General features: G+C 39.5%; 1 protein-coding gene and 1 long non-coding RNA gene across 2 annotated transcripts in view; one reads left to right on the top strand and one right to left on the bottom strand.

Annotated features, from left to right (window-relative positions):
* Positions 1–13,133, top strand: part of LOC147361921 (ATP-binding cassette sub-family C member 4-like) — a 135,914-nt gene extending 122,781 nt beyond the window's left edge. Inside the window, exons 28-31 of the mRNA XM_086330244.1 lie at positions 1,927–2,099; positions 2,624–2,729; positions 6,628–6,762; positions 11,298–13,133. Of these exons, the coding sequence (XP_086186370.1) occupies positions 1,927–2,099; positions 2,624–2,729; positions 6,628–6,762; positions 11,298–11,318 (435 nt within the window). The 3' untranslated portion in view covers positions 11,319–13,133. The remainder of the gene's footprint in view (positions 1–1,926; positions 2,100–2,623; positions 2,730–6,627; positions 6,763–11,297) is intronic.
* LOC147361919 (uncharacterized) overlaps positions 13,050–15,220 on the bottom strand; it is a 41,599-nt gene continuing 39,428 nt past the window's right edge. Inside the window, exon 4 of the long non-coding RNA XR_015138393.1 lies at positions 13,050–13,574. This is a non-coding gene — a long non-coding RNA (uncharacterized LOC147361919). The remainder of the gene's footprint in view (positions 13,575–15,220) is intronic.

The raw sequence follows: 15,220 nt of genomic DNA, 5'->3' as shown, positions 1-15,220 counted from the left end.
GAATGATCCACTGATCTTGAAACCACAGGGTATATTTAATGGTGATAGCATGGTGTCTTAAAAAAAAAAAAAAAAAACTGGAAGTACTGGAAAATTATTTTTCTATTTGTTCCCCAGCTCAAGATCTGTGAAGATCTGTGAAGATCTCAGGTACTAAAATTACTCCAGAATTTTAGAACACGTTGTTCCATGGACAGAGAGGAAATGTTAACTGGGAGACAAATCCTGTCAAAAGCTACCTTAGTACTTGGCCCAAACTTAATTCATCTGTACCAGCCAAAATTTAGTACCCTCACAATTCTGAAAATGATGAGGTAGTGGAAGTGGTAGACAACACTAAGATCTACCTTTATTTAAACTACATTTGGAGCTTTCTGTGAAAAGCAATAAACACGAGTTCATTTCACAAAGTGAAGCGAGTAGTTTCCATGTATTGCTTCTGGAATTGACCCTTTACTTTGTTGATATGTCTTAGAGCAAGAAATCATTCCATCACTTTATTTCTCTAGGAATTGTTTCTTTATGACTTTTAAAAAGAAAAACTACCACATCTTTCATGGAAAAACATACAAATGTCATAAATAAATAATTTCTGGAGAAACAGAATGATGGGATGATTCCTCACTCTAAGAGTTGTCACTAAAGCAGTGAGGTCAATTTTCAAGTGAACTAAAAACCCAAGTCATTGGTTTTTAAAAGATTCTAAATGGAACCTGCAGACCCAAACTCATAGAGTTGACCTGCAAGTGAGTGGAGGGCACCAATATGTTTTCTTCTTTAAGAACTTCCATTAAAAGAAAAATATACTTTTTAAAGAAGTTTTTAAATTCCCTTAATCTATGTCCTCCTTCACTCTTGGCAAATATGGACATTCAAAAAGAAGACAGTCCTAAGAATGGAGCCCAATTCATCTTGGTTATTTTTCAGAATATGCCAAAAATACATTTTTCATATGTTGAATAATAGCCAGCTGATGGTCAACTGAAGAAGGCTTATCAGAAATTAGTGCCAATTGGGGCACCTAAAAAGCAAGGGCAGCTCTACAGATATAACATGAGTAGGAACTCATATGAGTGAGCACTTTATCACTCAAAGGCTAAAAGAGTACAGTAGATAATACTCTGGAAATGAATCATTGATGTGTTGCTTTTGTTGGAAGGGCAAAACACCTTAGATACTAGGATATATACAATTAAGAACATGGTCTGTTATGTCCAAACTGGGAGCATGCAGTTAAATGTTCAACATTGATAGTGTCTCTGTTAGGATGCAAGTATGTCTCATCACACAGGAAACCAAGATACAGAAATCTGAGTGTCAATAGCCTGTACATCAGGAACCACGTGGTTCAGTCCTTGCAGTGGTGACAGATCACCTGTCCATTTACCCGGGCCTTGGGTGAACAGGCTCTCCTTTTACTTCATTTACTGCTGTCCTGCTCTAGTAAAAGCACTTCCCCATTTATTAATGGCATTTCAAGGGCTTGATCCTGCCCACACTAGCCTTTCTTTTTGAGAAGAAGCTTCCACAAAATGTAAGGGACACTGAAATCTTTCTGTCCTAACTAGACTCTACCATCTTTCTCAGTGAACACCAATTGGTAATAGCTCTCTCCATTATCTGGCTGTACATGTACATAAGAAGTCGTAAGGACTTCAAAGCTCTAATGTCTAAGTGAAAGTGAAAGTTGCTCAGTCGTGTCTGATTCTTTGCGACTCCATGGACAATACAGTCCACGGAATTCTCCAGGTCAGAATACTGGAGTGGGTAGCCTTTCCTTTCTACAGGAGATTTTCCCAACCAGGGATTACCCAGGTCTCCAGCATTGCAGGTGGGTTCTTTACCAGCTGAGTCACAAGGGAAGCCCAGGAGGCTTATCTATTCAGTAGTAGTTTGTTTAGGAAAACGTTCTTTCTGTATCCACAGGTACAACTTAAAGAAACCATCCAAGGTCTTCCTGGTAAAATGGATACTGAATTAGCAGAATCAGGATCAAACTTGAGTGTTGGACAGAGACAGCTGTTGTGCCTTGCCAGGGCTATTCTCAGGAAAAGTAGGATACTGATTATGGATGAAGCCACATCAAACGTGGATCCAAGGTAATGAGCTGAGATCTATAAAACCTGGTATCCAAGATTGAAATGTGGTAAATGGAAATCTTTTAGTGATGCTAAGAAAAATTTCTAAGAGCTCTCATTCCCTTAAATGTATGTCTTGTTAATATTAATTCCAGGAAACAAAAGAAGAAACCAAGACATGTTATATGGTGTTAATGTTATTATGAGGCATCCTGAGAGAGCTAGATTCCTAAATCCAGCTCCTGATACTTTCAAGCAATTTTAAGGGAAGACTATTTCCCATTGTTTTATGAAAAATTGTAAACTTCTAAGAGCTTTTATACTTATGTTTTTAGGAATAAGATTTTGCCTTAAAGTGTCCATTTAAAAAACATTATATTGTAAAGTAATTAGCCTCCAATTAAAATAAATAAATTTATATTAAAAACAATAAATAAATTAAAAAAAAATAAATAAAAACATTATAAAAATATCATATGATATTTTAAAATCTTAAGTCAACTTTTCCAGTCAGTACTGAATGAAATTCACTTCTTTAATTCTAGAACTGATGAGTTAATACAAAAAATAATCCATGGGACACTTGTTCGGTGCACTGTGCTAACCATCACAAACAGATTGAGCAGCGTTGTTGACAGTAACAGGATAATGGTAAGACCCCTCACTTGCAGAGTCTCAGTTGTTTCCATTTATGCTCAGTCCTTCAACTTACCCTTCCTTGCACAATGTGACAGGAACCTCCAGTAATTTAATTTTCTCGGTTTCTCCTCTCATTCCTGACAATAACTCAAGTACTCAACTATACTTTCATGAAGAATGTGCTATTAAATAATATATCCAGGAATTTCTTATTTTTATATTAACACATTATTGACCAGGGGATTTTTGCAAAAACTAACACCATGGCTGGTGATTTGTTATGTAAGTGAATATTGAAACATCTCTGGTCAGTAACATTCAGGTAACAAAAGATGTATCAATGCATCTCTGGTCAATAATGAGTTAAAAATTTATTAAATTGTCATTTTTTTAAAAGATGTCCAACTCTGAAAATATGCCAAATCCAAGTTATGACTTCGTATTTCAGAGAGGTAGAACACCATCATTTTGGCTGAGTCACAACTGCTTCAGCATTTTTGTATTCCCTTAATCAAAAAATTAGCGTTTCATTTAGACTGCTGAGAAGTTGTTGGCTAAGGTTGCAGGATTTCACAGCTGTTGCTGTCAGAGGTGAGTCTATGAGAAGAAAGGGCCTAATGAGAAAAACAAAGTGTTTCTACAGAAAGGACTTAATACAGGAAATTTGCTACATAGAAATCAGAGGGCTAGAAAAATGAAACACTGGGGTAATAATTTTAGGAAGCAGCTATCATGTCCTAGGAGAGATCTCCAGACCTAAGAACTCAGAGGAGAAGCTCTAAAGAGTCAGTGCTCAGACCTCCAAGGAGAAGTCCCTGCCCAGGTTCTGGTCATATTTGTGAGGGAGCAGGATGGGGCTGGTTCTCCATGTGCTAATAGGAGTTGGGAGCTGGAGTCACATCTCACTGCTGAGGTGATGCTGCATGAGGAGCAGAAACCAGATAGACCACTGGCTCTGACTCCCACTTTCAGTGTTCCTTGAGTGCCAGCTACTGGCAGAACCTAACAGTGGGCCAGCAGACCAAGGGTACTCTGAAACGTGATTTGCAGAAACCCAGCCCCTGCATCACAGATGAGAGTAGAAAAAGAAAAGTGGATGGGGGCTGAGATACTACAGATAAACAACCAGCAGCTCTCTTACACGGTAGATCTGGACTACACACACAGCAGGCTCCAAGTTTTGGTTTCTGGATGTCCGTCTAGTATCTTCCAGGTTTCATTGGTTCTTTCTTCCTTAGTAATTTAATAATCCAATAATTTCCTTCCTTAGCTTTATTTCCTTCCTTCCTCCTTCTATTCCTCCTCTCTCTCATTTTCATCTTCTATCTTTCTTTGTTCTTTCCCTGCTGGTTTATAAACATTAGGATGTGGCATTATAAAATAAGACAATCATCCCTCAAAGGAAAATTGAGTTGTGTGAACTGTCTATAGATATTAACCCCTTACTTTTTCGTTAACCCCTTGTCGATGGCATCATTTGCAAATATTTTTTCCCAGTCTGTAGGTTGTCTTTTCATTTTGTTGACGATTTCTTTTTCTGTGTAGAAGTTTCTAAGTTTGATTAGGTCCCATTTGTTTATTTTTGCTTTTATTTATTTTGCTTTGAGAGACTGATCTAAGAAAACATTGCTACAATTTATGTCTGAGAATGTCTTTCATATTTGTCTTCTAGGAGTTTTATGGTGTCGTGTCTTATATTAGGTCTTTAAACCGTTTTATTTTTGTATGTGATGTGTGGGAGTATTCAAATTTTATTGATTCTCATGTAGCTGTCCAGCTTTCCCAGCACCACTTGCTGAAGAGACTGTCTTCTCCATTATATATATATATATATATATATATATATATATATATATATATATTCTTTAATTAATGTATTTTAATAGAAGGATAATTGCTTTACAATATTGGTTTCATTTCTGCCATACATCAACATGAATTAGGTCATACTTATAGTAACTGTATCAATAGAATACACTGAAACTCTAAACAGGAAGCAGGTTGTTTTTTCCATATCTAGGTATCACAGTTAATTCCATCCCATGGCATCTAATTGGAAACATTGTCTCATTGTCCAGTTAATTTTTTGTTTACTCCTGTGAATCATTGCTAAGGATGGCAATGATTCACAGGAGTGAATCTCTCTTGAATCTCCCTGCCATACCCCTGCCCTTGTCTACCCTTTCTTAGATTAATTTACCACAGGTGATAGAGACCTGTGTTTTAAAACTGCATTTTTTCTTCTTCAACATCAAGAAGAGTAGTTATGTTTTATTGTGCTATGTTTAAGTAAAACTACACAATTGGGGTCATCTAAAGTGACACGGCATATTATAGAGCTTTTAAATTACTATGTGGATGTGACTGGTGACCCACTCCAGTGTTCTCGTCTGGAGAACCCCAGGGACGGGGGAGCCTGGTGGGCTGCCGTCTATGGGGTCACACAGAGTCAGACGCGACTGAAGTGACTTAGCAACAGTGACAGACTCAATTATTCTTGAACACTTTTGAGAAAGCCATCCTTAGCAATGATTCACAGGAGTAAACAAAAAATTAACTGGACAATGAGACAATGTTTCCAATTAGATGCCATGGGATGGAATTAACTGTGATACCTAGATATGGAAAAAAACAACCTGCTTCTCATTTAGAGTTTCAGTGTATTCTATTAAGATACAGTTACTCTAAATATGACCTAAATGAAGAACTAAGTACCACCTAACATCAGAAGTATTTTTATAGCTATGTCATTTAAGCCAGTGGTTTCAGACTCTCTTTTCTACTGTAAAACCATTACGCAAAGTCACTAATAAATATAAAGGCAGAGTTAAGAGCCTCTTCCTCTCCCTCTTAATTTTCAGCTAGGGGAATATCAGTGTGCACAAAAGGGCCAAATGACAGGCCCCTGAAGAAATTAAAAAAAAAAAGAAAAAAAAGGAGCAAAGAAAGACAATTTGTGAAAACAGATTCAAATCCTCTGCAGTTCAGATTGGGCTACCAACCCGGGTTATGTGTGGGCTATGAGCATTAGAATTTGAAGCTCAATTTCTTACTTGCTTCTTTAGCCTTATTCAAAGAAAAAATTGGATTTCTAGAGATTTCTTCTGTATAGAGCACCTCTGCTAATGCTGCTATGTAGCAGCTCCTTTTGCCAGTCTTTCACTCTGAGAGTAATAAACTACAAAGTTAAGCTAAAGAAGCATCTTAACCTCTCAGACAAGGTATTCTGCCCCACTTCAGTTCAGTTCAGTTCAGTCGCTCAGTCGTGTCTGACTCTTTGTGACCCTATGAATTGCAGCATTCCAGGCCTCCCTGTCTATCACCAACTCCCGGAGTTGTGGTGGCTTGATGGTTGCAATGTCCTCTGTTTGGTGATACTGCAAGCAATTGTTTAGTTTACAACCCTAATGAAATTCTGGAGACATTTACTTTTTTCCCAAATATTGTTCAGATCAAACCAACTTGACAATTAATTTGCTGTCAGGTCACTGCCATCTGGTTTGTCTGAAATTAACCTGGTTTTTACATAAATTGAGTTTGATTTTCTTGAACCAGGAAATTTCCCAACTCTGTGTATATGTATAAATAACCTTCAAAGCTCAGAGTTTGAGCTAAAAGACTAATGATAACCACCCCAAATCCCCTTGGCAGAATTTAAAATATTTCACACTGCTGAAAACTTTCATTTTTCTTTCTTTCCTATAATGTTATAATAAAAGGTCACGTTAGGCCTTTGTCTGCCTAGTAGAACAAGGCAATCAAACCATTAAAACACCAGCCAGGTCTACCACCCAAATAAATTTTCTCTATTCTTCTCCTCCTGTCCCTTTACAAAATATTGTCTGAGTTATAATACTTTATTGCAAAACACTGTATACTATGGGTTTTATTTTTTTCTGCTGATTAACAGGTCTTGGATTCAGGGAAACTGGAAGAATATGATAAGCCACATATTTTGATGCACAATAAAAACAGTCTATTGTACAAGATGGCACAACAACTGGGCGAGACTGAGGCTGCTGCTCTCGCTCAAAGAGCAAAAGAGGTGAGCCTGCTGCAGAGAGTTGTGATTAAAGTTCGTCTCTAGGGTTCACTCTTAACACTAGGGGTCTGGTAACAAGAACTTTGTGCCCTTTTCAATTAGAAGCTTCCAGAAACTAAGCTTCATGACTGGGTCTTAATAACATGTGGCAGGTGGAAGGCAGATCTGAGAATACGCAGCAGTGGTGGGGTGGGGTCACGATGTGTGCTCACTCACGTTAATAAGTGAGAGATGGCAGATTGGACTTCCCACACGCTTGGACTCTGGATTTTGATTCGCATGGAGCATAGAACACTTTCATCTTGCAGAACCTTTACATTTCATTCTGATTGGTGCTCAGCACATTTGTAATACAAGTGCTATCAAGGGACATCCAGCAAATTTGAGAGTTTAAGGAAAAATTTTTGGAATATTTTAGGTTTAAGATCTACCAGGGAAAAGTGTAGGTCTCTTCTGTTTTCTAATCTGTAGAGAAAATATCTACCTGATACTGTCCCTTTCTCCCTAATTCTCTGTTGTTTAGACTGAGGTCCAGTTACCCCCCATGCTTCCTCTACCTTCTAGAAGATGAAATAGTCATCAGGACAAATCAAGAACTCACAATACCTAACTCCATAGTCAGAATGGTGCTTGAAGGTTTACAAAGCACTTTCTCAGAAATGACGTGTGTGAAGTACTAAGCAGTGTACAGAGTGTGAGAAGGGTTCTCAATGGATAGCATTCAGGTCACGTGGCATCTTCCTAACAATGGTCAGGTCCTACAAATGTGGTAACTGAGGTTTGGTTGAAGGACTTAGCCAATGTCATGTAGCTTCCTGTAATTCTTTCTGGAACAAGGTGGGAGTGGGGTTGATGGAGGGAGGGAAGGTCTGGTGTTCTTGCCCCTTGAGATGCATGGCTCAGGGTGGAATGAAGCTTCCCATTGAAACTTTATCTCTGGACAGTAAATCATGGGTCATATTTCCTTCTTTATACTTTTCTGCATTTCCCAGATATTCATTTGTATGTAGAATAAAATTACTTGTGTAATATTTAAAATATCACTTAAATAAAACATGTCCCAGTATGTAAGTACTTCTTTATGAAAAGTTTATCTAAAATATAGCCTAAGTTCCATCTGTTCCTGTTTCATCTCATTCTTCCTCCTCATAAATGAAGAAATGAAAAGCTGTACCTTCCACTGTTCAAAGGGTAGGAAATTGCACAGGGTCACAGAACTGGGTGAATGGTTGACAGAGTCATTCAAATTTAGGTTCAGGGATGACAGTCTGTATTCTGAACTTTTCAAAGTACTTATATTGTATGCAGGTATAGAGTAGCTGCACTTGGTGTCCTATATATATTTTTATGCCTGAAAATCAGAGTGCTTTCAACCACTCTAGTGTGTCTCCCAGTCAAACTGTACTTCTGAACATTTGATAGTCATTTGTGATTCCCTGTATAACCTAGTCACAGAACAGCCAGGAATCTCCCAAACCCTTTTGGTCTTTTGAGCTTAGGTATTTCACATCAAAGAAAAGTGTCCTCACCTATGTGTCAAAGTCTTCTATTAAAAACTGTTACTATTGTATATTATCAAGACATTGGCTTCAGCAGTATGTGAACCGTAAACTTCCTGATGTTCAAGCTGGTTTTAGAAAAGGCAGAGGAACCAGAGATCAAATTGCCAACATCTGCTGGATCATAGAAAAAGCAAGAGAGTTCCAGAAAAACATCTATTTCTGCTTTATTGACTATGCCAAAGCCTTTGACTGTGTGGATCACAATAAACTGTGGAAAATTCTGAAAGAAATGGGAATACCAGAACACCTGATCTGCCTCTTGAGAAATTTGTATGCAGGTCAGGAAGCAACAGTTAGAACTGGACATGGAACAACAGACTGGTTCCAAATAGGAAAATGATTTCGTCAAGGCTGTATATTGTCACCCTGTTTATTTAACTTATATGCAGAGTACATCATGAGAAACGCTGGACTGGAAGAAACACAAGCTGGAATCAAGATTGCTGGGAGAAATATCAATAAACTCAGATATGCAGATGATACCACCCTTATGGCAGAAAGTGAAAAGGAACTCAAAAGCCTCTTGATGAAAGTGAAAGTGGAGAGTGAAAAAGTTGGCTTAAAGCTCAACATTCAGAAAACGAAGATCATGGCATCTGGTCCCATCACTTCATGGCAAATAGATGGGGAAACAGTGTCAGACTTTATTTTTCTGGGCTCCAAAATCACTACAGATGGTGACTGCAGCCATGGAATTAAAAGACGCTTACTCCTTGGAAGGAAAGTTATGACCAACCTAGATACCATATTCAAAAGCAGAGACATTACTTTGCCAACAAAGGTTCATCTAGTCAAGGCTATGGTTTTTCCTGTGGTCATGTATGGATGTGAGAGTTGGACTGTGAAGAAGGCTGAGTGCTGAAGAATTGATGCTTTTGAACTGTGGTGTTGGAGAAGACTCTTGAGAGTCCCTTGGACTGCAAGGAGATCCAACCAGTCCATTCTGAAGGAGATCAGCCCTGGGATTTCTTTGGAAGGAATGATGCTAAAGCTGAAACTCCAGTACTTTGGCCACCTCATGCGAAGAGTTGACTCATTGGAAAAGACTCTGATGCTGGGAGGGATTGGGGGCAGGAGGAGAAGGGGACGACAGAGGATGAGATGGCTGGATGTCATCACTGACTCGATGGACGTGAGTCTGAGTGAACTCCGGGAGTTGGTGATGGACAGGGAGGCCTGGCGTGCTGCGATTCATGGGGTCGCAAAGAGTCGGACATGACTGAGTGACTGATCTGATCTGATCTGAGTAATGGGAAATTAATCACAGAATTTTAGATAGGTCCATATAAGATAATACGATTCAACACCCTCATTTTACAGGTGAGGAAACTAAGACCCCTTAGAAGGCAGATGGCCCTATGTACTAATATATAACTGGTGTTAAGCTAAGTTTGCAACAGATACAGAATTAAAAACCTTTTATTTCAATGAATGTTTTAAATCAAGTGTAACATACATGCAGAAGTAAACATAGGTCATAGAACTAGAAATCTTGTATTCCTGGTCTAGTAATCCTGCACCTACTCTAACAATATTAATGGTAAGTTACATTTGTCTAGTTCTTTATAATTTATTGTACATTGTTCTCACATGTATGATTTTGCTTAATCTCATGATGGTCCATTTTTATCCATATCATAGATTTGGAGATTGGGTCCAGGGCTCACCCAAGGTCACCTGGTCCAGGGATCACAGAGGGGCAATTACTGGGGGAGGCTGAGGGCTGCCCTAGATACTGCGTTCTGTGTCAAGTCTGAGAACACTGCTCCTTCTGTCACATGGTAGCCAAGGCTGGACCATCACCCAGGTTCACAGGGTGACAGAACATCAGTGTTGGATTTCAGTCCTGCCACTGGCTCAGGTCACCTCTATGGAAAGACATAACAAAATACTTATCCTGATTCCCATCCCAGTTGAGTATCTTCTTGACATTATTTCTGCATGTGCTTAATCCTCTTAAGAGAACAAGCTGTCAGAATGTCAACTTTTAAAATTTTGTTTACTTATTTTTGGCTGCATTGTGTCTTTGTTGCTGTGTGCATGCATTTTCTAGTTGTGGCAAGTGTGGACTATGGGCTTCTTCAGGGTGCTCGGGGTTCTCATTGCAGTGGCTTCTCTCGTTGCAGAGCACAGGTTCCAGGGTGCTCGGGGTTCTCATTGCGGTGGCTTCTCTCGTTGCAGAGCACAGGTTCCAGGGTGCTCGGGGTTCTCATTGCGGTGGCTTCTCTCGTTGCAGAGCACAGGTTCCAGGGTGCTCGGGGTTCTCATTGCGGTGGCTTCTCTCGTTGCAGAGCACAGGTTCCAGGGTGCTCGGGGTTCTCATTGCGGTGGCTTCTCTCGTTGCAGAGCACAGGTTCCAGGGTGCTCGGGGTTCTCATTGCGGTGGCTTCTCTCGTTGCAGAGCACAGGTTCCAGGGTGCTCGGGGTTCTCATTGCGGTGGCTTCTCTCGTTGCAGAGCACAGGTTCCAGGGTGCTCGGGGTTCTCATTGCGGTGGCTTCTCTCGTTGCAGAGCACAGGTTCCAGGGTGCTCGGGGTTCTCATTGCGGTGGCTTCTCTCGTTGCAGAGCACAGGTTCCAGGGTGCTCGGGGTTCTCATTGCGGTGGCTTCTCTCGTTGCAGAGCACAGGTTCCAGGGTGCTCAGGGTTCTCATTGAGTTGGCTTCTCTTGTTGCAGAGCACAGCTTCCAGGATGCTTGGGGTTCTCATTGAGGTGGCTTCTCTTGTTGCAGAGCACAGCTTCCAGGGTGCTCAGGCTTCAGTAGTTGTGGCACACACCCTCAGTAGTTGTAGTGCATGAGCCCAGTTGTTTCACGGCATGCAGGATCTTCCTGGACCAGGGATCAAACCTGTGTCCCTTTGCTTTGGCAAGTGAATTCTTACCACTAGACCACTGGGGAAGCCTAGAAATACATTGCCTTAGAGAGGAGGACCTTAAAACTTCTAAACATGTTGTTTTTGTCTTTTTTCTCCTCAGGTGCACTTTAAAAGAAAATAGCCAGATAGCACTCACAGTGACCAGGTGATTATGAAGGCTTTCAATGGACAGCCCTCAGACTTACTTTTGGAGTCAGCATTGTAATTCTACCATAAGGTCACATCTATTCTAAAGGCATTTATCCAATAGTTTTTGCACTGCATAAGCTGTATTGTATTTTCCTTACACCAGCAACAAATATTTACAGATACAAAATCTTAATTTGATCCCAAGCTCTTGCAATTTTTATTTGTATATAATACTATTTTTTTCTTATCCAAATCAGAGATGCAGGCCACCAGCAAAAGCTGTCTACAAAGTTTTGTGCCTTGAGCGACTCCAGAGCCAAAGCTCATTCTCTAAGGTACAATTTGAAGTCATCACAGATGATTTTGGCTTCTCCCCAAATTATATACTGCTGTCCAATTATATTAGACAGGATTCTATTTACTTGAAGACTATGTGAAGTTGCCTTTTTGTCTCACCACTTCTTTTAACAGGACTGGGCTCTATTATCCTACCCAAAGACCTCTGGTTAAAACAGTACAGAGAAAATGGGAAAAACAAAAAAATGTAGATTAGTTTAAGTGACATTATATGAGAGCAGGGCATCCTTCCTCCAGGGAAAAGAAAAAATACAGAAGGACAACATTATATATTTTAAAAGAGAAGGGAGAGAAATATACTTTTTGAAAATAGGAGCCCTTCTAGGTGATTTGGTAAATAAGAAAATATGTATGATCTATTATCTTCTAGATTGAGGATTTTTTTACATTTTTTAAATCATGAAATATGTATAACAATTTGCCACATAACTGTTTTTGAAGATACAGTTGCAGTGGCACTAATCATATTCAGTATGCTGTGTAACCATCAATGTCTGGCTAATTTCTGGTAATTATTTTAGGACTATTCAGTTTGTTATTTCTACAGAGTTAATTTTGGTTAAGTTTCATTTCTCTAGGAGTGAATCTGTTTCACTCCTAGAATTTTAAGGTGAATTAAAGGTGAATTAAGTGAATTTTAAGTGAATTAAAATTTAAATTTAAAATTAAGGTGAATTTTAAGTGAATTAAAATTCACTCCTAGTGAATTTTAAGCTTGATTAGCATAAGGTTATTCACAATATCTTATGTTTAATTTCTGCAGCATCTATAACTGTGGTTTAATGCTTTTTAATTTTCTTTGAGTCTTTTATGAATAGTCTTACATGACTTTTTCCTATTTTCAAAGAATCAATTTTTTTGGCTTGATTGAATCTCTCTAGTTTTTTTTTTGTTTTCTAGTTCATATTATTCTTTATTTCCCTCCACATTTGAGATTTTTTTCTCTAATTTGTTAAATTGGAAACATTAATTTTTAACTTACTTCTTTTTATATACTACATAGAGCCTTTTTTTCCCCCCTAAGTCCCACTTTAGCTGCAGCCTACAAGTTTTGGTACTTGGCACTGATCAATAACCATAGTATTATGTAGTTTCTGATTTCTAATTTGATTCATTAATTATATATTTTATCCATGAGTTATTAATAAGTGTAAAGTTCTCTAAATTTAAATGTTAATCGATTTTTTCTGTTAGATTGAACTCTGTGTATGTAACTGCTATCATTCAGCCTTTTTTTTAACCTATAAAATGGTACTTTCATATAGTTCAACATGATAGTTTTCTTTTATTATTAATATATAACTTTCATTTTGGTCAGACAACTTTAGATTGAGGGTTTTAAACCAAAGGTAACCACATTCACAAATCCTTGTTTCCACCATTTTATTTGGCAATTTAAAAATGTTATATATATAAACAGTAATGTTCAAATAAAAATCCTCCCCAAGTACTGGAATGTTTTTTGATACCTCGTGCAGGTTGGTTCTCTGAGATGCAGACGTGGATGCTGCTAAGTGTTGGCATGCGTATTAGGGGTGCCCCTGGCATCAACACTTGTGGAATGAAGAGGGAAGAAATGGGATAAGGATACAGAGGGAAAAAGTCAAGCTGGAATATTGGCCAGGCAACCTTATCTGACCCTGTGGGGGCTCTGGAGTGAAGATGGCCTTTCAAGGTTATCCTGACATGTCCACTGGCCAGGGCTTTATATCTCTACCTGGACAGGTCATTGCATAGAAGCTGCCTTCAGAAAAACTGGTGACTGAAGACTGCCCACTGGCAGCACTTCCAGCAGCTGAACAACAAGTCCTTGAAGGGAAGTGAGGACAGCACGTCTCCATGTCCCCCCACAGCATGTGTCACAGCTCCAGAGGTAGGTGATAAGGATGTGCTGTGGGGGGAACTCTTGGTTACTTACAGTTAAGTCAAAATGAGGAAGTAATTCTCCTTAATGATCTCTGGTCTAAAAAAGCCAAGGCCCATGTAGGGGAGATATCCACAGGGTCAGTTGTAGCCACCTTAAGGTCAATCCTCATCCTAGGTAACTCGTATTTCTGTTATACTCTAGCCACCTCTCATTTATTAAGAACACTTGGTTAGTGTTCTGTTTTTGCCATCTTGAGATAATTTTTAAACAAGGGGCCCTCCTTTTTCCATTTTGCACCTGGTCCCGTAATTTACATAGCCTGCCCTGACTGGAGTCTGCAGGTCTTAAAACCATGGGCTTCTAGAGACTTGGAACTGTACCCTATTCACTTTGTAATTACATCTTCCAGCACAGTCACTGTCACATAGTGAGTGCACAATAAATGTTTGCTGAATGACTGTTGACCAAGAGCAAACCTTCCTTCTTAACTTTATAATTTTGACATTCTAAGAGCTAGTTTGGGATAACAGAAAGCCCTGGTTTTAGAGCCAGTCACACAGGTCTGAATGCCAGTTCTTTGCCACTCAATAACAGTGTGGGTGCCCAAAGAATGTACTGTCAGAAGTGGGACAGTTGAGAGTGAAAGGAAAGCAATAAATAGCCAAGGTGTCAGGTCAATAAACTGGCACCATCCTTGATGAAATGGGTTCTGGTAAATGGTAAAGAATCTGCCTGCACTGCAGGAGACCTGGGTTCCATCCCTGGGTTGGGAAGATGCCTTAGAGAAGGGCATGGCAACCCACTCCCGTATTCTTGCTGGAGAATTCCATGGACAGAGGAACCTGGAGGGCTACAGTCCATGGAGTTGCAAAGAGTTGCATATGACTGAGTAACACTTTCACTTTTTCACCCTATAGCCATGTAGCCTTAGGTACATGCTTAGGTAAATATCTTAAATTCTGAATCTCAGCTTCTTCATCTGGAAAATGAATATAGTTCCTGCCTTTGAACATCTGCTTTGGTTGGGATGATGGACAAAAAAGTATCTAAGAAAAGAAAGGATGGAATCATTGACCTTGGTGATTAATTACCAGGAGAGGAGAGAAGTATGTGTATAGATGGAGGAGGTTTGTAGACTGTAGAAGATGTATTTGAGGAGGTCCTCATCTGTTGGCCTAACCCAAACTGTTCTGTCTTCACATGTGGTTAAAAATGACACAAGCACAGAGGCAGGAACACAAGCTCTGGAGTCAGCCTTCCAGGGACAGATACTAGCTCCACTGGGCACTGACTGGGTTTGGATACAAGTTCTGCTACCTGTTAATCGTGGGCTCTCAAGGTTGGGAATCCCAGTGTGCCTCAATTTCTTTGAAAAGTAGAAGGCTGGTCTGTTTCTCAGAAAAGGAAAGTGTTAGTTGCTCAGTCGTGTTTGACTCTGTGACGCCACGGACTGTAACCTGCCAGGCTCCTCTGTCCATGATATTCTCCAGGCAAGAATACTGGAGTGGGTAGCCATTCCCCTTTCCAGGGGGTTTGAACCTGGGTCTCCTGCATTGCAGGCAGATTCTTTACCATCTAAGCCCCCAGAGGGCTGTTGCAAAGATTAAATATGACAGTAACAGTCACAATATAGTCTGTGGGCTAGTACCAGTCCATAAGCTGTTTGTAAC

The sequence above is a fragment of the Bos grunniens genome, chromosome 12 (genome assembly GCF_055505025.1).
Source record: "Bos grunniens cultivar Pamir isolate PY7600 chromosome 12, Bosgru_T2T1.0, whole genome shotgun sequence".
Taxonomy (NCBI): domain Eukaryota; kingdom Metazoa; phylum Chordata; class Mammalia; order Artiodactyla; family Bovidae; genus Bos; species Bos grunniens.
This window is presented reverse-complemented; position numbering and strand designations above follow the sequence as displayed.